Raw genomic sequence first — 21,865 nt, 5'->3', positions numbered from 1 at the left:
CTCTACACCTTGTTATCTCAGATTCTCCAGCATCGGCAGTTCCTACTAGATCAGAATTGAATGCAGTTTTCCAAAAGTGGCCTCACCAATGTCCTGTACAGCCGCACCATAATGTCCCAACTCCTATACTCAATGCACTGACCAATTAGCAAGTGTGCCAAATGCCTTCTTCACCACCCTGTCTATCTGCAACTCAACTTTCAAGGAACTATGCACCTGCACCTCTCTTTGTTCAGCAACACTTTCTAGGGCCCTACCATTACTTGTGTAAATCCTACCATGCTTTGACTTACTAAAATATAACACCTCACATTTATTGAAATTAAACTCCATCTGCCACTCCTTGGCCCATTGGCCCATCTGATCAAGGTCCTGTTGTACTCTGAGATAACCTTCTTCACCGTGCACTACACCACCAATTTTGGTATCATCTGCAAGCTTACTAAGTATACCTCTTATCTTCACATCAAAATCATTTACATAAATGACAAAAACCAGCACCGATCCTTGTGGCACACCGTTGGACACAGGCCTCCAGTCTAAAAAGCAACTCTCCATCACCACCCTCTGTATCTTACCTTCAAGCCAATTTTGTATCCAATCCTAACCAGACTACCATACAGAATCTTTTCGAATGCCTGGCTAAAGTCCATATAGACAACGTCCACCGCTCTGCCTTCATCAATCTTCTTTGTCACTTCTTCAAAAACTCAATCAAGTTAGTGAGACACGGTTTCCCCTGCACAAAGGCATTCTAACTATCCCTAATCAGTCCTTGCCTTTCCAAATGCAATTAAATCCTGTGCCTCAGAATCTCCTCCAACAACTTACCCACCACTGATGTCAAGCTCACCGGGTCTGTAGTTTCCTGGCTTTTCCTTACTACCTTTCTTAAATAATGGCATCACATTAGCCAACCTCCAGTCTTCTGGCACCTCACCCATGGCTGTCAATGACATAAATATCTCAGTAAGAGGCCTGGCAATCTCTTCCATAGTTTCCCACAAAGTTCTGGGATACACCATTAGTTCAGAACTCTCCAATCCTAGAGAAAAGATCTTTGCTATTCACATTATCTATGGCCCTCATAATTTATGAACATCTGTAATGTCACCCCTCAATCTCCTACGCTCCAGTAAAAAATGTCCCAGCCAACATTTTTCCCTGGATTGTTGGAGATTGAGCGGTGACCTTATAGACGTTGATAAAATGAGGAGCATAGAAAAGGTGAATAGCCAAGGTCTTTTCCCCAGGGTAGGGGAGTCCAAACTGGAGGCTATAGGTTTAAGGTGAGAGGGGAAGATTTAAAAGGGACCTGAGGGGCAACCTTTTCACAGACAGGATAGTGTGTGTATGGAATGAGCTGCTAGAGGAGGTGGTAGAGATGAGTACAATGACAACATTTAAGAGACATTTGGACAGTTACATGGATAGGAAAGGTTTGGAGGGATATGGGCCAAATACAGGTGAATGGGACTAGTTTAGTTTAGGAAACCTGGTTAGCATGGATGAGTTGGTTCAAAGGGCCTGTTTCCACGCTGTATGACTTAATGACATAATATGCTCACCATCACTGCCCAAACACTATGTTACATTACTATCCAAATCCTAAACAGCACTGTTCCAAAGTCTTCACCACAAACTTTGTCTATTCAAACATTCAGGGAGCAATTCATTTATTTATTCAAGAGTGCTGTGGTTAAAGGCACACTTTGTGTTTACTGATGCCATATACTGAGTTATTTTGCTTGGCAGTGGGGTTGTCTGACTTTTTCTTTCATTCATAGAGGTAGAGCAAAGCGGCAGGTCCCAAAACTTGGCTGGAATGGGAATTGAACTAGTGTGAAGATTGCATTATTTCGTACCACAGACTAGCCATCTGAGCTAACTGGTCCATTCAGTGAATGGCAGGATAGTAGCAATGCAGAGTTGGAATAATGCTTCAGAGGTATGAGTTCAAATCCTCCATAGACATTGGGAACTTAAACCTAAATTAATAAATAAATATGCAACAAAAGGGTGATCTCAGAAATGATGATTGTGAATCAACCAGACTGTTGTTGAAAGCCACCTGATTCACTAATGCCCATTAGGGTATTGATCCTGATTGATTTTGGGTCTACATGTGACTCCAGACCCACAATGCAAATGACTCTTAACTGTGTTGTAAAATAGCATTGGCCTAGACACTGGAAATAAAATGGCACAACTTGTCCATCCAACCCTGCAAAGACATCCTTAATAATGTATCGGCAAAATTGGGAGAGCTGTCCTGCAAATTAGTCAAGCAAATGCCTGACATAATCATCAAATAATATGTTAAAGCCAATATCTGAAACTCCTCCAACACAATTGCTGTGTATGCTATGTTTCAATACAGAAGAACAGAGGTGGCAGCAGAGTGGTATACAGTTGGGAGGGTCCCCAGCATCACAGATGCCAGTCTACAGCCAATTCATGTCACCCCACACAATATGAAGAAACAGCTGTACACACTGGATACACCAAAGGCTGCAGGTCTTGACAACATCCTGGCTGTAATTCTGAATATTTATGCTCCATAACTTGCTGTACCAATAACCAAGTTGTTCATGCACAGCTACAACATTAACCTGAATATAAAAGATTAATCAGGTAATCCTTCCTCTAGGTTTAACATGATCTGGCCAATTGCTATCACATAAATCTAATCTCAATTATCAGGAAAGTGATAGAATCGACAGTACAATAATATGACAGCAATTCAACAGTAACGACCAGTGTTCATTTTGGGTTCCATATGAATATAAAAAAAAGGCTCCACTATTCAATAATATTGTTGAGAATCTGACCATGGTTTTAACTCTACTTTCTTGTCTGCTTACATAACCCTAAGCTGCCTTTTAAATCAAAAATCTAACTGACAGGGCCACTTGGTTCCGGACCTCACTTGTGCAAATATATGACATGAGGATGACTGCGCTTCACATCAGGGCAGGAACTGGCTCAGTATAATAACAAACATCCCTGGGAAAATTGAAGTTAATGGCACTGGGGGGAAAACTGTCCACTGTTAAACTGAGACAACAAGGTGCAGGGCTGGATGAACACAGCAGGCCAAGCAGCATCATAGGAGCAGAGAGGCTTAGCCTCTCTGCTCCTATGATGCTGCGTTCATCCAGCCCTGCACCTTGTTGTCTCGGATTCTCCAGCATCTGCAGTTCCTACTATCACTGTTAAACTGATACTAACCAAAGAAGGACAATTGTAATTGCTCATGACCAATCATCTCAGCACAAGGACACCTCTGCAGGAGTTCATCTGGAAAGAATTCTAGGCCCAAATATCTTCAATTGCTTTATTAATTACCTTTCCTGCATCATTTTTTAATTCATTCACAGGATAAGGGTGTCACTGGCTAGGCAGCATTTATTGCCTAACCCGAATTGTCCTGAGGGCAGTTAAGAGTCAACCACATTGCTGTGGGTCTGGAGTCACATGTAGGCCAGACCAGGTAAGGATAGCAGTTTCCTTCTCTAAAGGACATTAGGGCTTTTCCCAACAATCAACAATGGAGTCACAGTCATCATTAGACTTGTAATTCCAGCTATTTATTGAATACAAATTCCACCATCTGCTATGGTGGGGTTTGAACCTGGGTCCCCAGAACATTATCTGGGTCTCTGAATTAACAGTCCAGTGATAATACCACTAGGCCATTGTCTCCCCTGAGGTTAGATGTGGTTGATTATATTGATGATTGCACAGAGTTCAGTTGTACCATTTGCAACTTCATGGATGCTGAAGCCAACTGTGGTGGCATACAGCAAGTTTAGATAACATTCAGGTTTCAACCAATAAGTGGCTAGTAATATTTGTGATACACAGATCTTCTCCAAAACTGGTTAATCTAACCATCACTGTTTGAGAGTCAATGGTATTAACTTTGTAAAATCTCCCATTGACTGCCTGGGCTTACCACTGACCATAAACTGACTGGAACAGCCATATAAGTCCAGTGGCTACAACAGTAAGTCAAACGGTGAGGATTCTGCAGAGCGTTACTCACCTCTTGAATCCACAAACCCCTTCTACCCTCCATAAGACAAAAGTCAGAAGGTTGAATATTTCTCACTTGCCTGGATGCGTGCAGCTCCAACAACATTCAAGAAGCTTGAAACGATCCAGTTTAAAACAACATGATTGGGCCTACATCCACCACCTTCAAGACTCAGTCCCTGCGCTACTCGCAGATGGTGACGACAGTGTGTACCACATACATCATGCACTGCAGCACCTCAATAAGGCTTCTTCGACAGCATCTTGCAAAACCCACCGCCTGTATCATGTAGAAAAACAGGGCAGCAAGTGCATGGAAACACCACTGGCACTACTATCGCCATTCCTTACTGTTTCTAGGTCAGAATCTTGGAACTCACTTCCTAACACCACTGGGAGTGTCTCTGTACCATGTGTACTGTAGTGGCTCAAGATGATAGCTCGCCACACATCCAAAAGAACAATTGACAATCAGCATACTGCCCTTACCAGTGATACTCACATCCCATGAAGGCAGTTATGGAGAAGGATAGGTAGATAGGTGGAGGGAGAGGTGACACTGAGGAAGTGGGAAAGCTGCAGAAGGGCTTGGACAGGATAGGAGAGTATGCAAATAAGTGGTAGATAGATTACAATGTCGGAAAATGTGAGGTTATGTACTTTGACTACGCACTTTAGAATAGAGGTGTAGACTATTTTCTCAATGGAGAAAGGTTTTGGAAATCTAAAACACAAGGGGACTTAGGAGTCCTAATTCAGGATTCATTTAAGGTTAACATGTACTCTTAGTTGGCAATTGCAAAGACAAATGCAATGTTAGCACTCATTACAAGAGGGCTAGAATACAAGAGCAGAGATGTACTGCTGAGGCTGTATCAAGCTCTGGTCAGACTGCAACTGGAATATTGAGCAGTTTTGGACCTTGTATCTAAGGAAGGATGTGCTGGCCAAGTAGGGGCCCAGAGGAGGTCTACAAAAATGATCCTGGAGATGAAGGGCTTGTCATATGAGGAGCGGTTGAGGACTCTGGGTCTGTACTCACTGGAGTTTAGAAGGATGAAAGGAGATCTGATTAAAATTTACAGAATATTGAGAGGTCTGGATGGAGTGGGAGTGGAGAAGTTGTTTCCAGTAGTGGGAGAGACTCGGGCTCAAGGGCATAGCTTCAGAGTAAAGGGAGATCCTCGAGTAGTGGGATGAGAAGGAATTTCTTCAGCCAGAGGGTGGTTAATCTGTGGAGCTCATTGCTGCAGCAAGCTGTGGAATTCAATTGAGTATATTTAAGACAAAGATAGATAGGTTCTTGATTAGTAAGAGGATCAAGAGTAGTGGGGCGAAGGCGGGAGAATGGGGTTGAGAAACATATCGGCCATGATCTAATGACGGAGCAGACTGGATTGGCCTAATTTTGCTCCTGTATCTTATGGTCTAATGAAACAATAAAAAAAAGGCAGATTGAAAAAAAATGTTGTTGCATTCAACTTCCTGCAGAAACAAAACAGCATTTACGCTCTCAAAGTCTCATCTTCTTGGAAGCAAACACATTAAGAATACAGTGAGAACTCTCCATGTGATCTACAATATTTAGCAAAGACTCTGCAACTGTCTAAATGACTGAATGAGACATCACATCGATGACAATTCCCATTGTGTCGTGGATATGTGTACCTTTCTCTCATTGGCTTCAAGAGTCATAGTGGGTGGATCCACAAGGTAGGTGACAGCTTTTATGTCATGCTGAAAACAGAAGGAAACCTCAGCCACCATGGGTGAAGTATTCACTATTATGATATTTTCCCTGTTTTCTGGGTATTGACCCTCCTTGTACCTAAAATCAGAAAAAAAACTTTAATTATAACAATTCCTATGACCCTTACAACTGATTGGGTCACTTTTTCCCCTTTTTTAATATTTTTACTTTCTTACGCACTCCTGCGCCCAAAGGTTCTGAGGTATCGATTCCTTAGAAATGCGTACCTTCAGTAGCATGATTTGTGTGATTCTGGATGGTAAGGATAGTCAGTTTACTCAACCATGGAAGGCACCTTGGAATAAAAGGAACAGGTACAGACAATTCTGCCACTTGGCCATTTTCTATTATTCATTTGATCATTGGCTAATCTATATTGTAATATATTCACTTAGCTTTATCTGTAACAATCAAAATACTCACCTAATGAAAATATCAATTTTATATTTGATGGTTTCAATTAACCTAACTTCATTTGCTGTCCAACAGAGAGGTCCATGTTTCCACTGCCATTTGCATAAAGACAGCAGAAGAAATAGGAGCATACTAGTTCATTGATGTCCTTTGGGGAAGGGAACTGCCATCCTTACCTGGTCTGGCCTACATGTGACTCCAGACCCACAGCATTGTGATTGATTCTTAACTGTCCTCTGGGCAATTAGGGAAGGGCAATAAATGCTGCTTAGCCTGTGATGCCCTCATCCTATGAATGAATTAACAAAAAATTCCTAACACACAATACAACTGCTGAATAACCTAGCATTAATATTAGTTTCACCCCCTTGCCCTACAATCCCCACTTGGGAAATGAATTTCTCTCATTGAATCCTTTAATCACTTTAAATGTCTCAGCTAGATACCCTTAATTTATACAGCCATGTGACTACTGTTGTTACAAAAGCAGTCCACAGATTTGGAAACTTGCAGCGAGTAACTGACCTCCTGTCTCTCCAGAGTTTGTCCACTATCCTCAAATCAGGAGTGTGATGGAACATTCTCCACTGGTCTGAAAGAGTGCAGCTCCGACAAAACTCAGAAGCTCAACACCATTCTGGACAAAGCAACCTGCTTAATCAGCAGCCAGTCCATCATCTTAAGGAAGCACTGTCTTCACCAGAAACACATTGTGGTAGTGGTTTGTACTATCTACGAAGTGCACTACAGTAACTTATCAAGGCTCCTTCAACGTAACCTTCTAAATCCCGAAAGAAAAGATGATGTTATCAGGTACATGGCAACATCATCACCTGTAAGTCACCCTACAAGACACATAGCATCCTGAGCCAAAACAGAAATTGCTGGAAAAGCTCAGCAGAGCTTTTCCAGTAATTTCTGTTTTTGTTTCTGATTTAAAGCATCAGTTTTTACATACCTTCCTGACTTGGAAATATATTGCCACTTTTTGTTGAGACTGGGTCAAAATCATGGAACTCCCACCTCGACCTATGCCACATGAACTACCGTACATTAAGAGACAGCTCATCACCTCCATCCCAGTGGCATTTCGGATGAAGCAACAGAAACTCTCCCTGATAGCATATCTCATGTAACCCAAATGAAGAAAGAATCTCAGTGGAAATCCGACCTCATCTACAAAACCTGTCCTCATAATTTTGCAGAATTAACACCATTTCCAAGGTCAATATGAATTGCACCCAAGCCTGATTTTACGCTCTCCCAATTAATCTGTCTGCTTTTCAAAAAGCAGAAAATTTTTAAATTAATTCTGAGGATGTTGGTATCACTGATAGTGCCAATATTTATTGGCCATCTTTAATTCCTCTGGACTGAGTTCAACATCAAGGATAGTGAATGTTTTTTCCTCCACAGGGACATTAAGAGGATTAAACTGTTACTGACAAGAACATAAAGAACATGAGAAATAGGAGCAGGAGTAAACCACACAGCATGTCAGATGTGTCCCACCATTCGAGATGATTGACTGATTATCTCCTCATCTGCACCTTGCCATTCATTATCCATGTCCCTCGATTTGCCAAGAGATTAAAAAATCTATCTAAGTTGGCCTTAAATATATTTAACAATGGAATATTCACAACTGTCTGGAATAGAGGATTCCAAAGATTCTCTATTGAGTCTTGCCAAGGACCCATCGTCTTCCAGGACTCACCACATGAAAACAAACTAATGTCCCTATTTTTTCCTGAGTTATTTAATGAGGTGCTCTGGAGATTATTCTTTATTTTCCAGGGCGATCCAGGAGAGTTAGCAAGCTTAGCTCCTGATTAACAGTTGTACTGTTTCACTCTATTACTTGCCTTTCCCTTGTTAGTCCACAGAGCAGTGGCCCAAACTGAAATACTCCTGTGTTCATGATGTACTTCTTCTGAGGAATTTCTTCTGCCTTTACGTTCTTCTTCCGATGTCGAAAGACAACACTGGGAAATAAAGAGAAGAAAAAGACAGCTGGCATACAAGGCAGAAGTTCCAGCTAGCAGAAATTAGGTTGGCTGTCTAAGAGATACCTACTGTCACAGAACCCTGGGATTACTTTGTGCAACATTATCAATTGCTTTTATGAAGCTTCACCTGTTATTTTGACGGGCATCAGCCATTTCCAAATCAGTACTTTTCTTTCTCGTGACATCTTTGCAAAAGTAATTATTAAGTATTTCTAGTATTTTCCATTTATCACAAATTATTCCACCACTCTTATCACTTAGGAGGTTTTTCTGTAATGATTCTTTCACTGTTTAACACATCTTGCTTTCCACTTATGATGACCACTTTGACTTAGCCAGTCAGCATAGTTCCATAACCCTCCCCACTAAGTTCCCTTCTTCTTTGCCTTTGGGCGAAAAAAAACCTTACATTTATATAGCATCTTTTATAGCCTCAAGAAATGTTGATTTTAAGGTATTCTAAAAAGAGGAAAGAGGTTAGATAGGCAAAGTTTAAGGACAGCATTTCAGAGCTTAGATTCTAGGCAATTGAAGGCACAGCCAGCAAAGTTAGAGTAATTAAAATCAGGGATGTTCAAGACATTTAAAAATTATTATCCCAATTGTAAACCCCAATCTGCAAGTGTCTACACTTCAAAAGCACTTCACTGGTTTTCCTAAGGGGAGGCCTGCTTATTCACCACTGCCGCTTGAATTGGCAAATTACCCAGATGTTGTTGTATGTGAACTACCTTGACCTCTACTGAAGCCTGACTCCAGTCCAAGTTAGAATCATGGATACGCTTTAGTAACTGAATTGCTTTTGGGAATGAGGATCTGAATTTACAACGTGACCCTAGTTGTTTAAATTGAGGTGAAATGCAAGGAAATTTGGTGCATCTACCTCTTTTTATTGATCGTAGAATCTGACTTAGTGGGTACCACATTAACGTCTTCCATCTAATGCTGCTGGTTACCCATGTGTTTAGGCTGGGCATCCCAGATAAAACACAAGCCTACTCTTCTTAAAGGTAGCATCCATGCTCTTGTTTAAAAGAAAGTAACAGTAAATGGCAGGAAAGTGAACACAAGGGCAGGAAGGGTTCCATGGTAGGCAGTGCACTGTTGGTGCCATTAGTGCTGGAAATGGAAACAGGAAAGACACCATAATCCTGCAGGGATCAGGAAACCCTCGACGACCACCCTCAAAGCATCATCCATATGCAACTGGACCGAAGGATAAGCAACGGTGCCACAATAAGTCTAATGACCACATATGGGTGACCAAGAACTGGTGGAATGCATTTTCTGGTGATATATCCTATACACCACTGTCACTCATGCTATTCAATACACTACACCAGTAGCACGTGTCCAACAGTACTTCCTGGAACTCAGAACTCAAGAATAATAACACCTTTTTGCATTTATATTGTACCTCAATGTTAAAAGAAAAATTACAGGCACTTCACAGAGTCAGTATAAAATAGAATGTGACATCAGGTCACATTAGGAAATATCGGGCAGATGATCAAACAGCATAGAGTCATAGAGGTCTACAGTATGGAAATGGGCCCTTTGTCCCAACATGCCCATGCTATCCAGTTTTCACAATTTAAACTAATCACATTTGCCTGCATTTGATCCATATCCCTCCATATCTATCTCATCCATTGTACCTGTCTAAATGTTTCTTAAATGACAAAATTGTATTGGCTTCCACCAATACCTCTGACAGCCCGTTCCAGACACTCACCCCTTTTGTGTGAAAAACTTGGCCCTTGGACTCTTTTGTATCTCTCCCCTCTCACCTTAAACCTACGTCCTCTAGTTTTAGACTCCAGTACCCTGGTGAAAAGCTGCCTGGTATCTACCTTATCTATGCCTCTCATGTTTTTATAGACATCTAATGGGGTCACCCATCAGCATATCCAAACTTTCCTTATAAATCAAACCTCCCAGTCTAGATAACATCCTAGTAAATCTGCGTTCTTTCTAGCTTAATAATACCTTAGAAATGTAGACTTTCAGGAGTTCTAAAAGGAGGAAGGAAGATCAGATAAGCAGAATTTAAGGCGAACATTCCAGAGCTTAGGTTCTACGCAAACAAAGGCACAGCAAGCGAGAGGTCAGAATTTGAGAAGCACACATATGTCCAGACATCTTACAATTGAAAAAGTTCTCTAAAATCAATTTGTTGGCAATTGGGTGCATAGTCCTATGAATAATACTGATACATGTCCAACAAGCTAAACCCTTGTTGTTGAGGGATAATTTACACATTTGCTTTTAAAAGTGTCTAAATTATAATCCCATGTGATGAGATCCTCACATCACATCAGCTGGTTAGGCAGTGTGACAATCCAAGGTTTTCAGTGAGCTCGAGCAACATCATTGTGCATGTTTTTGTCCTGACTGAATGGGGTCATGCAGAAACCACCCAAAAGCACAAGGCACCCAATAAAAGTGGTGACGAGCAAGAGAATTGCCAGACTTTTGATTCTTAAGGAATCAGAAAGTCTGGTGGACATTTTCAGTGAAGTTTCAAAGTAACAAGCAACCAAGTATTTCAATGAGGTGAAGATTCTACAAGACTTCTTCACTGTTTGCAGTAGTTCCTTCAAATTATTCTCTGCCAGGCTGGAATGGGGAAAAAAAATGGTTCAGGAATACTGGTCATGCTAAACCACCCCATTTACTTTCAGCAGAGCAAGAACTATCAAAATGATTATCTTTCCTACCATATGTCGAAAATTTTGGAACTTGTTTTGTGATATGTTCTGCAGACCCTTAGTAAACCCAAATGAAAGACAGAACATAACTTTTACTCATTCACAGGATGTGGTTGTCACCAACAAGACCAACAATGGTGCAACGCCAGATTAGTATGATTGGATATCATCAGAACTAACCAGAAAGTAGGGCATTATTACAAGAAAATCCAGGCTGTAAATAATGCTACAATTGGGTTGTTTTAAAAATGCACAATTTTATAATGGGCACCTGGTGGTGCAGCAGTAATGGTCCCTACCTCTGAACTAGGAGATCTAGGTTCAAGACCCACAGCCCTGAAGGTGTGCCATAACATGTTGAAAAAAGTTGATTAAAATAATTACATCCAAATAATTCTTGACACCAGTATGAGTGCTACAGTCTAAAACATGACCCTGCTACCTCTCTAACGAGAAAAAAATTCAAATAATTACAATACAAGCAAGTTATCTCATTAAGGAATTAAAATGTACAATCATGATCATGTTGCCATGCCGACTGTTCCAAAGTTCATGAATGCTGTCCCTGTAACACAAATCTTTCCTTTCACTTACAAAACCTACCAGGGATCTTGACTTATAGTTGGATATGTACAGACTCCTCTGCAGTACAATTTGTAACATCGTAGTGTGTTCAAGATTTCAAAGTTCAACGTCTGATCAAATATCCCACACACTGTTGAGCTAAAACGCACTCGTAATGCAACTTCCTCCCCAGGTTGCACGATCCAGCGGTAAGGAGGAATTCTGCAGGGCAGATGATGATGGTGGATCAGAGGAAGCATTCATAAAGGTCAGATGAGCCAAAGCATAACTTACAGCACAGCATATTCACTCAGACGATTTACTACACTGACCAGTTATTATAATTACCAGTTGTGGGTTGTCCCTAGTGTCCGAGGAAAAATGAGTAACCATGAATAGGAAATAGAAAAGAGGGTGGACCGTTCAGCCTGTTGACCTTGCTCTGCCATTTATGATGATCATGGCTGATTGAACACTTCCACACATTTATCTATACTATCCACATAACCCTTTATGCCATTAGTAATCAGCAATCTATCAACCTCTACCAGGTAAAGACTGAGCTTCCACAGCCCTCTGGCTGCGGTAGTGATTCCAAAGATTCCCAACCCTCCAAGTAAAAACAAATTCCTATCTCCTTACTGAACACAAATGGGCCATGCAGGAAACACCTGGAAGCCCAAGGGATCCAAAAAACATGGTAATGAGCGACAGAATTTTCAGCCTTTTGATTGTCAATGAATCAGGAATTCTGGTCAAGATTCTTAAATAGAGTCTTCTGGTTCCAGACTTCTCAATCAGGGGAAACATCTTATCTGCAACCGTCCTGTCTGCTTTTTGTATGTTTCAATGACATCCCCTCCTATTCTTTGTAACTCTAGAGAATACAGGCCCAGTTTGCTCAATCCCAGTTCATAGGACAGTTGCTTAATCCTAGGAACAAGTCTGGTGAACCTTTGCTGCATTCCCTCTGTGGTAATAATGTCTTTAGTGAAGTAAGGAGGCCAAAACTTCACACAGTACTCCAGCTGTGGTCTAACCAAGGTCGTGGGCAATTAAAACAAGACTTCACTGTTCCTGTATTCAAATCATCTTGTAACAAAGGCTAACACTTGATAGCCTTCCTAACAGCTTGTTTCACTTGCACTTTAGCCTTCAGTAACTTATTTAAGGGCACCCAGGTTCTTTTCATATCTAGGCTTTCCGATCTCTTACTACTTAAGAAATACTCTTGCACATTTGTTTTTTTTTCTGTCAAAGTGTATAACGTTACTTTTTGCTCAAAAAATCCAATGAGATATATTCTGAACAGTACTAAAGAGTCTTCCATACATGATCTCATTATTGAGGGCTGTTATCAGTCTTAACATATTCCAGAAATCAAGGAAAGAAAAATACTGTGTGGCAGTTCTATGACACTAACTTTTCCACCTTAGTAATCAACTGCATAATCAATCTCTCTAATGATCCGGTATTACTGTCATCAGTTTATTTCAAACAGAATCTGCTGAGGAACACATGGAGGAAAACAAATCAGTTGAGAAAGAGATCCGACGGTTGTTGCCATCTGTTGAATTGTACCCCATCAAAAAATAGATAGCATACCATCAGTTTAAGTGTGACACCCTTTATCTATAATATTTCTACTATATAACATCATTTTAGTATATGTATAGGAAAGAGAACTCTGCACCAATATAAATCTCTGCTGTTTGATGCAAATGAGATCAAGATAACTTACTTGGCAGTATTTAAATCGTCTTTAAGTGAGTCCTCGACGCCACTGCTACGGTCAAAGTCAGAAAGAGGTGAAGCAGCGGGAATCGAGGAGCGGGAATCACGGTGAGCTTTTTTATGACCACCAGACCGACGCTTGTCACGTTCCACATCCCCTTTTTCCTTTCTTGACTTTCCTCTATGCTGAACTTGTGGCTCTTCCTGGAGTATACAAAAAAAAATTTACTTAACTCAAATAAAATAAAGAATATGTTGTTTACTTGTTCACAGGATGTAGCTACCACCAACGAGACCAGCTTTTAAAATCCATCCCTATTTATCTTTGGAAAGGTGATTTGCTGCTTTCTTGAATGAGTGGTCCTGTATGGTAGCTTCACCAGATTAGTACCTCACTTTTAGATATGACTGGTGTTTCTCCTGACATGTTCTCCTACATTCTTTAAATTACAGTACGTCTACTTATTTGATAAAAGTAGTACATTAAGGGATAAAATCTGAAAGAACTGTGGATGCTGTAAATCAGAAACAACAACAGAAGTCGCTGGAAAAGCTCAGCAAGTCTGGCAGCATCTCTGGAGAGAAATTAGAGTTAACGTTTCGGATTGCGTGACCCTTCCTCAGAAATCATTTGGTCTGAGAAAGGGTCACTTAACCTGAAATGTTAACTCTGATTTCTCTCCTCAGATGCTGCCAGACTTGCTGAGCTTTTCCAGCAATTTCTGGTTTTGTTACATTAAGGGATAGATCAGGTCACGAAATTATAGATTGTGATGAAATGTAACTCCTTTTTCAATACTTTCTCAGACGCCCGGGTTTGAGTTATTCTGAAAGAACCCAGTTAGCTTACTAAGAGAGCCTCACAACACAATAAAGGGTGTCCTCAGTGTAAAGACTGAACTTTTTCTTTAAAAGAACTGTGATGTGATCAATCATATCAATACTGCCATGAAGATCAGCATTTGTAACAAGTAGATTTGTGAGATTAAGAAGGGTTTCCCTTGTGTTGGTCCTCCACCACCCACCGCAAGAACAATCCAGTAGACAAGTTCTTCAGGGCTCAGTCAGTAGTGGTGCTAGTGAGCCACTCTTCATAGTGGATATTGCAGAATATATTCTGTACCTCTGTTTCCTCTGATTGGCAATTAACATGGACAAATGCTAATTCAGTAATTAAACACAGCAGGTGGTAAGTTTTTAAACTATTTATTCAGGGAATGTGAGTGTTGCTAGCTAGGCCAGTAGTGATGATACAACCCTAATTGTCCTTCAGTAAGTCATAGTGAGCCATGGTCTTGAACTGTTGCAGACTAGGGGAAACGAAGGTGGGGTATGGCCACAGCACTGTTAGGAATGCAGGTCCAGATTTTCCCCACTGATAGTGAAAGATTGACGATTTATTTCCAAATCAGGATGGTTTATGGAAACCAGTGAAGGGTTTTCCCCAATACCCGTTGATTTTAGTTTTGCTCAGTCTTCTTGATGCCTCACTTGGTCAAGTGCGACCTTGATGTCAAGGGCAGTCACTCTCATCTCATCTCTGGAATTCAGTTCTTTTGTCCATCATTAGATCAAACCTGTTATGGGGTCTGGAGCAGAGTGGCCTTGGCAGAACCCAAATTAGGCGTCAGTGAGCGGGTTATTGCTGAGCAAGCGTAGCTTGATAGCACTGTTGATGACACCTTCCATTATTTTGCTGTTGGTTGTGAGTAGACTCACGAGACAGTAATTGACTGGGCTCATTTTGTCCTGACTTTTTTGTACATGATATACCTGGGCATTTTTCCACATTGTCAAGAAGATGTCAGTACTGTATCTGTACTGGAACAGCTTGGCTAAAGGCACATCTAGTTCTAGAGCACATGTCTTCAGTGCTATTGCTGGAATATTGTCAGGTCCCACAGCCTTTGTTGTATCTTTGGTAGTTTCTAAATACCACGAGGACTGAAGCAGTTGATTAAGGTTGCCATATGTGATTCTGAAGACCTCAGGAGCAGAACAAGAAGGCACATCCACTTAGAATTTCTTGAAGATGGTTGTAAATGTTGTCAAGTCATTAGTTTTCACTCAGTTGGGCTGGAATATTTAACCTAATACTATATCCACAACATCATTGTACCTGGATTTCCAAAGCTCCTTTCACAACTTCAGGACATTCCAAATTATTTTATTTAATAAAGTTAATGAAGGCTTTTTGAATTCTAGTCATTGTTACAATATAGCAAGCTTTGCGGCCAATTTATGCATAGCAAGTTCACAAAAAAGGCATTCTGACAAGAACCAAATTCTCTGGTTTGATGTGGGTTGAGGGTTACATATTGAGCAGGACACTAGGGAAAACTCCTTCTCATCTAAATGTTGACATCTCCAGCTAATGCTCCCTCTCGCTGTGCATGGCCACAGGGCAGTCAGGATTATATTGTTACATTGAAAGAAACAGGTTGCTCACAATTTTGATCTCAAGTGGAGATGGGCTGAGCATTAAACTCCAATGTCACAATCATGTATGGTGGGAGTTGGAGAAGGCAAAACACAGCTGTGAATGGAGGAGCAGGGAGAATGAGAGAGAATCTGTGTCCAGAGGATCAATGAGCTCTAGAGAAGAAAGTATGCCACGAAATGAGCAGGGCGTCTCAAAAATAGTGTTAGGCAAATAGACAGACAGGGATTCAAAGCACTGGGAGATTTATTGGATCCAAGAGTGGTTAAATGGAGGAAAACTGGGAAAAAGCTAATCTGGCTATGAGGGTAAGGCTAGAGCTGATATGAATGAAAGAATTAAGCCCGTGAAGCATTTAGTTAAGAATCCTTGATCAGGACAAGACTCAGAATTACCCCTTATTCAGCAGCTCTCAATGTCCCCAGGATATAATTCAGAACCCAATTACATAGAAAGGATAACAGCAACTCACAAGCACAAACCCAGTAGCACAGACCCATCTTGGACACTTTAATACACAAAGCACCTGTGATGAAGTTGATCAATAGATGTAGTGTCAAAGAATGCTTTCTGATGGACAGATTATAATGCAGATTCAGTTGCTGAATAAATCAAGAATGGCCAATAAGCATCCAGCCTTATTATTTACTGAGTAACATTTGCCAACCTGGAAAATGCAGGTTAACTGAAGCTATATGAATAATTCATGGAAGATTGACCAGATTCTGAGTTTAATTTTATTATTTAACAAGCTGAATAGATCTTGAATGTTGCTTATATGCTAAACCAATACTTTTAAGCTGTGTGAATCCTTCTGTCTCCCTTCACATTTCTCCTGACAGTGGCTTGAATCAGGAAAAGGGAGCTAAAAGCCCAGGCGTGGGATGCGTGTGGGAAGGGAAAAAAGAAGGAATGGGGTTTGGATGAGAATGTGATATCTGAATACAGAGAGAATGGAAAAACGTGGGAGAGGGTGAGGATTAAATATGTGAAGAGGAGGAGAACACAGCCAGGGAGCAGAAACTTAGAACTGAACAGCTGTCAGTAGATATAGAAAGAGTTGCAGTAGGAGAGCTACATTTGTGGGACATTTGAGCAGAAGAAAAATTGGATTTGTGATAAGAGGGACAGCGGGATGTACAAGTTGAGAGGGAAAATGAGACATGTGAGAAGAGAAGTGGATCACAATGTATTAGACTGTATGTTTAGTGTGCCCTGTTATAGGATATGTAAAGGGAATTTTGAGGAGAAATAGGATGGGGCAAGTGGAATGAAAGCAATGTTTCCTTTGAAGTGCAAATGTGCATAGTAGCTTCACACCAATCTAAAACACACCACGCATTGAACATTATTGGGCTTTTGGAACTTCATGAAATTTTAATGATTTGTGAAATGCAAGATGTTAATGGATTAAACGATTGGGCTTGTAGGAGTGTGTAGCCTACTCAGAACTAGGAAAATTTGGGACATTGTCTCCAACAGTACAACACTCCCATCCCTGAACCATTAGATTTTATATCTTCAATGGGCAATCTGTTGGATCAGGTGAGAATGGGCCACAAGATCCCTTATTTTGGACTAGCTACATGTCACCTGCATGACCATCACATTTTGAGAATGGACTTGAACCAAGACCTTCTGGCTCACTGCACTATAAGACCCCGTTGTTTAAGATCTGTATGGCAACTGTATTCAACATTAACCAAGGAGAATATTAGATATACTTATTTTCACTCAGCTCAGGCCAATGCTCTTGTTCCAGACATACCTTAATAACTGGGACCAAAATTTCAGGGTCTGGTTCAGGTTCCTTCTTATCTTCAAACAACAATTTTCCTTCATCTGGGTTAGGTAAAAGTCTGAAATATTTTTGTATTTCTGTTCCTGAAGTGGGCCTTCGTTCCACAGGGTATCGTACCAATCCAAACAGGGCAGGAGGTGGAATAGCGGGGCCACTTCGACTCAGACCCAGACTATTTAAAACCTATACAACAGAAAGCAATATCAATGAATTTTGAAACAAAACAGATGAACTGATAGTTTAAATTTAGATAAATAAGTATGATCTAGTAGCCATATAGTGACATGGCTGTAGGATAATATAGATTGGAACCTAAGTATTGAAGGGTATGTGATATTTAAAAAGGACAGCAAACTAGGAAAGGTGGAGGGGTGGCTCAGTTCATTGCAGGTTATGTTAGCACAATATGGAGGAATCACCTAAATTCAGGGGTTAAAAATAGATGTAGAAATGGTTTGGGTAGGGATAAGGTTGAGAAAAAGCCAAGTCACTTGTGGGACTTGTATATAAGAGAAACTAGGTCAGGCATAAAAGAAGTATGGGAACTTGTCTGTTGAAAAGGTATGATGATTATCATGGGGAAGTTTAATCATATAGATTGGAAAAATCAGGTAGGCAAAGGTAGCTTAGATGAGAAATTCATAGAATTTTTTCAGGATAGTTTCTTACAACAGTATGTTCTGGCACCACCCAGACAGCAGGTTACACTAGACCTGGTATTGACCATTGCAATAGAAATAATTAATTACTTCATAGTGAAGACCCTTAGCTAGCCTTGTTTGTCCTGCCCAAGTGCATCACCTCACATTTATCTGGATGGAATTCCATTTGCCACTAATCAGCCCACCTGACCAGCTCGTCTATATCCTTTTACAGTCTAAGACTATCATCCTCACTATTTACCACTCCACCAATTTTTGCATCGTCTACAAATTTACTGATTAAGCCTCCTACATTCACGCCTAAATCATCTGTATAAACCAAAGGCAACAAGGGACCCAACACTGACCACTGTGGGACCTCAGTGAATACAGACTTCTAGTCGGAAAACATCCCTCAACTATCATCCACAGCTTCCTACTACTCAGCCAATTGTGGATCCAATCTGCCAAATTTCCTTGAAACCCATGGGCTCTTACCTTTGTTATCAGTCTCCAATGCGGGACCTTTTAAAAAGACTTGCTGGAGTCTAAATAGACTACATCAAAGCATTGTCCCTCTTCAAAAAATTCAGTCAAGTTAGACAGCTATGATCTCCCCTTCATAAAACCACACTGACTGTTCTGGATTAATCCTGTCCCTCAGAATTGCTTCCAATTGTTTCCCTACCACAAGGTTAGACTGACTGGCTTGTCGTTTCCTGGTTTAACCTTTGCTCCCTTTTTGAATAATGAAAGCCACTGCTATTATTAACGATATAATAACAAGGCACTTAGATAAATTCAAGGTAATCATTCGAACATATGAATATGCAAATCAGAAACAAAAAAAGCTAATCAGCCCCTCGACCCTATTCGGCCATTGAATTGGATTGTGGCAGATCTGATTGTAACCTCAAATCTGTATTCCTATGCCCTATGTTCCGATGCTCTAATATAATAACTGTTTTTTGTAATATTTAATCTACAATGTGAACTTTTTATGTAACATAAATAAGGTGTTTAATCTATGTATTGGAATAATAGTTTGCAATTAGAAACTATATGTATCTTAGTTACTTTTCTGGTGTTTTCTAATTTAGGAAGTATCCTTTCACATACCTAGCTACTGGTGGTTCAGGGACAGACTTTTGCATGTAGAGAGAGAGTTTACAATAGGGAATGAGCCAAGGGGACAATGAACAATTAAGCAAGTCAAGGGTCAAAGCAGATTTGAGGAAATCACAGAATGTTAGACATGGCGTAATGCTATTCGCAAACACATCTTGTATCTTTACCTCATCAGCTGTTGGAACTTTCCCGCTTTCCAGAATCAATTTCCCAAAGCAATCCTCTAGGTCAGAAACGTGCAACTTGATCTGTGGCACTCCAAAATTGTCTTCTTTTTCTGCACTATCCTTGCTGTCTCCTTCAGCTATGCCATCAGAGAGTGGAGATGTACCAATTTTCTCCTCTCTCAGCTTTTCCAAACGTTCTTTCTCGGCCTTCTCTCGCTCCAAGCGGTCTTTTTCAGCTCGCTCCTTCTCAGCTCTTTCGGCTCTCTCTTTTTCGGCTTTGTCATGTCGATCCTTTTTACCCCTTTTCCCTGAAGGTGCAGGCCGTTCAACTGTATGCTCTTCCCCCAAGCTTTGGATATCCTCCGATGCTGGGAAGATAATGGCTCCTTGGGCTCGATCCCAGAATTCCAAAATTTGAGAGATTTTCTTCTGGTTGCGCTCATACCTTTGAAATCTTTGGAAAAGCAATTTTTCTGGGTTTTTGTATAATGCATCCTCTTGGATTGAATCCGTCCTGTCTAAAATTGTGTGGTTGCTTCTGGCATCTTTGGTCTTTTTCTTTCTAACTCCTTCCTCTACATCACCACGATCTATTGAATCATGAGGATCAGTAGAGGTGGTCTTTCCTTCAGGACCATCAGATTTCACTGTTGAAATATTTGTGCTCTGTAGAAAAGTACATAACAAAACCACCATTATATACGTTCTTTTATTCCCAAATGCTTTGAAATTACCTTACTGTTCCTTTCATACGTTTGCCATGACTGCACCTTCTGCACTTACAGAAAGCATATTATATTGGGATATTAAACTTCTTAGAATTGCGTCTCCACCTTACCCCAGCAATTCCACCCTAAAAACCATTCACTAGGGAGGGCAGAGCCTACGACCACTGGATAGCTGACATAGATCCTTTTTAGGAAAGTCACAAGAGTGCACAAGAGAAGGTTGAATGATTATGAAGAATTTGTTGATTTTCTTGGTTGACAGCAGAGAAAAAGAACATTGTCGTATTTCTACAACACGTCCTGGGCCTCTTAGTCTACAATGGAGCAACAGGATGGAACTATGATAACTGCTGACTGTGGTGATTTTAATGAGGTCAGCCAGGCAGACTTCAAAGGATATGAGTTCCCTGATTGGGGCTATTAACCTAGTACAATTAGGGAGCCCTGGCTGAGAGTTATAAACAGGACCGACAGAGGTTCTGTTCACTCTGACAGCTGGCTCTGAAGATGACGGACCAGTGTTAAGGTCTCTCCACATGTAAATAAAGAGTGACTTTGTGATGGGATATCAACCTCGATGGAGTTATTTCAGTAGTGATGAGTGAACAAAATATGTTCCTGAAGAAATTCACAACAGTCTTTGAGTTGGGTAAGCATTTCTGGTATTGTGCTGTTATCTGGGAAGCTTGACTCATTCGATCCTGCCATTGAAGACTGGGCCCAGTGTGTGGGAAGGATGGAGTACTTTTCTGGGCAAATGACATTGGTACAGATGAAAAGAAACGAGTAATTCTCCTGACAGCTTGTAGACCTGCAGCTTTTTTGGTTATTAGGAGCCTAACATTTTCAGAGGCACCAGATACTAAAACCTTTCAAGAATTGATGGATTTAGTTCAAGAATATTATGGCCCCAAGTCTCCTCTAATTCTGAGATGCTATCAATTTTACTCAGCAGTTTCAGAACCAGGGGAATCCATGTCAGGGTTTTTGACAAGGCTAAGATGACTGACAGAGGCATAAGACTTTGGTTTAACCATTAATGAGATACTGAGAGACTGTTTGGTGTGTGGGATTAATGATGTAACCATGCAAAAGCACCTACCAGCTGAAGCCCAACTGAACTTCAAACAGGCACTGCAACTGGCTTTATCATTGGAAAATGTGGCAAGTGGAGCATATCAGTTACAGGGTATTCCAATAGAAGTGGACACACACGCCAGCCCGACTGAGCTTGGGGTCCACCATTCGATTGAAGCAGTTGCATAGCCTCACTCAGCAAATATCCTGAACAGAGGGACTCTAAGTCAGCCCACAACAAAACCCAAAAACAAAGCAAAGCCTCAGCCAAACAGGTAACAATTTCTTCAGGATCCAGGCCTGGCAAGCCATTGTAGTTGCTGCCAGTAGGAAGACTCAAGGCAGTAAAAGAATCCCAGTAAGGCTGAATTGAGTAAGAAAGCTCATAGGCCAGTATCCAGGAGAGTGCACACTCTGGGAAGCCCATCTACATCTCGTTTGGAACAGAGAAATTGCTCAGCAACATCCAAATCAAAACCAATCAAAATTAATTCCTGGTTAAATGGTCACAAGGTTTTAATGGAGGCTGATACTGGCATAGCTGTATCAGTGATTGTAGAGTGAGTCTTTAATAAAATTCGTTCTGGACTCCAAACTTTAAGTTTGCGTAAGACCTCGGCTAAACTGAGAATCTATACCGGAGAATCTTTACAGATTAAGGGT

General features: G+C 40.8%; 1 protein-coding gene across 1 annotated transcript in view; it reads right to left on the bottom strand.

Moving 5' to 3' along the window:
• Window positions 1–21,865, bottom strand: part of hydin (HYDIN axonemal central pair apparatus protein) — a 677,137-nt gene that overhangs the window by 165,001 nt on the left and 490,271 nt on the right. Inside the window, exons 48-54 of the mRNA XM_048605579.1 lie at window positions 19,398–20,063; window positions 17,429–17,644; window positions 13,228–13,424; window positions 11,526–11,708; window positions 8,068–8,187; window positions 5,707–5,866; window positions 3,959–4,001 (exon numbers count right to left, since the gene is read on the bottom strand). Of these exons, the coding sequence (XP_048461536.1) occupies window positions 3,959–4,001; window positions 5,707–5,866; window positions 8,068–8,187; window positions 11,526–11,708; window positions 13,228–13,424; window positions 17,429–17,644; window positions 19,398–20,063 (1,585 nt within the window). The remainder of the gene's footprint in view (window positions 1–3,958; window positions 4,002–5,706; window positions 5,867–8,067; window positions 8,188–11,525; window positions 11,709–13,227; window positions 13,425–17,428; window positions 17,645–19,397; window positions 20,064–21,865) is intronic.

The sequence above is a fragment of the Rhincodon typus genome, chromosome 15 (assembly GCF_021869965.1).
Source record: "Rhincodon typus isolate 14 chromosome 15, sRhiTyp1.1, whole genome shotgun sequence".
In the NCBI taxonomy this organism is placed as follows: Eukaryota; Metazoa; Chordata; class Chondrichthyes; order Orectolobiformes; family Rhincodontidae; genus Rhincodon; species Rhincodon typus.
This window is presented reverse-complemented; position numbering and strand designations above follow the sequence as displayed.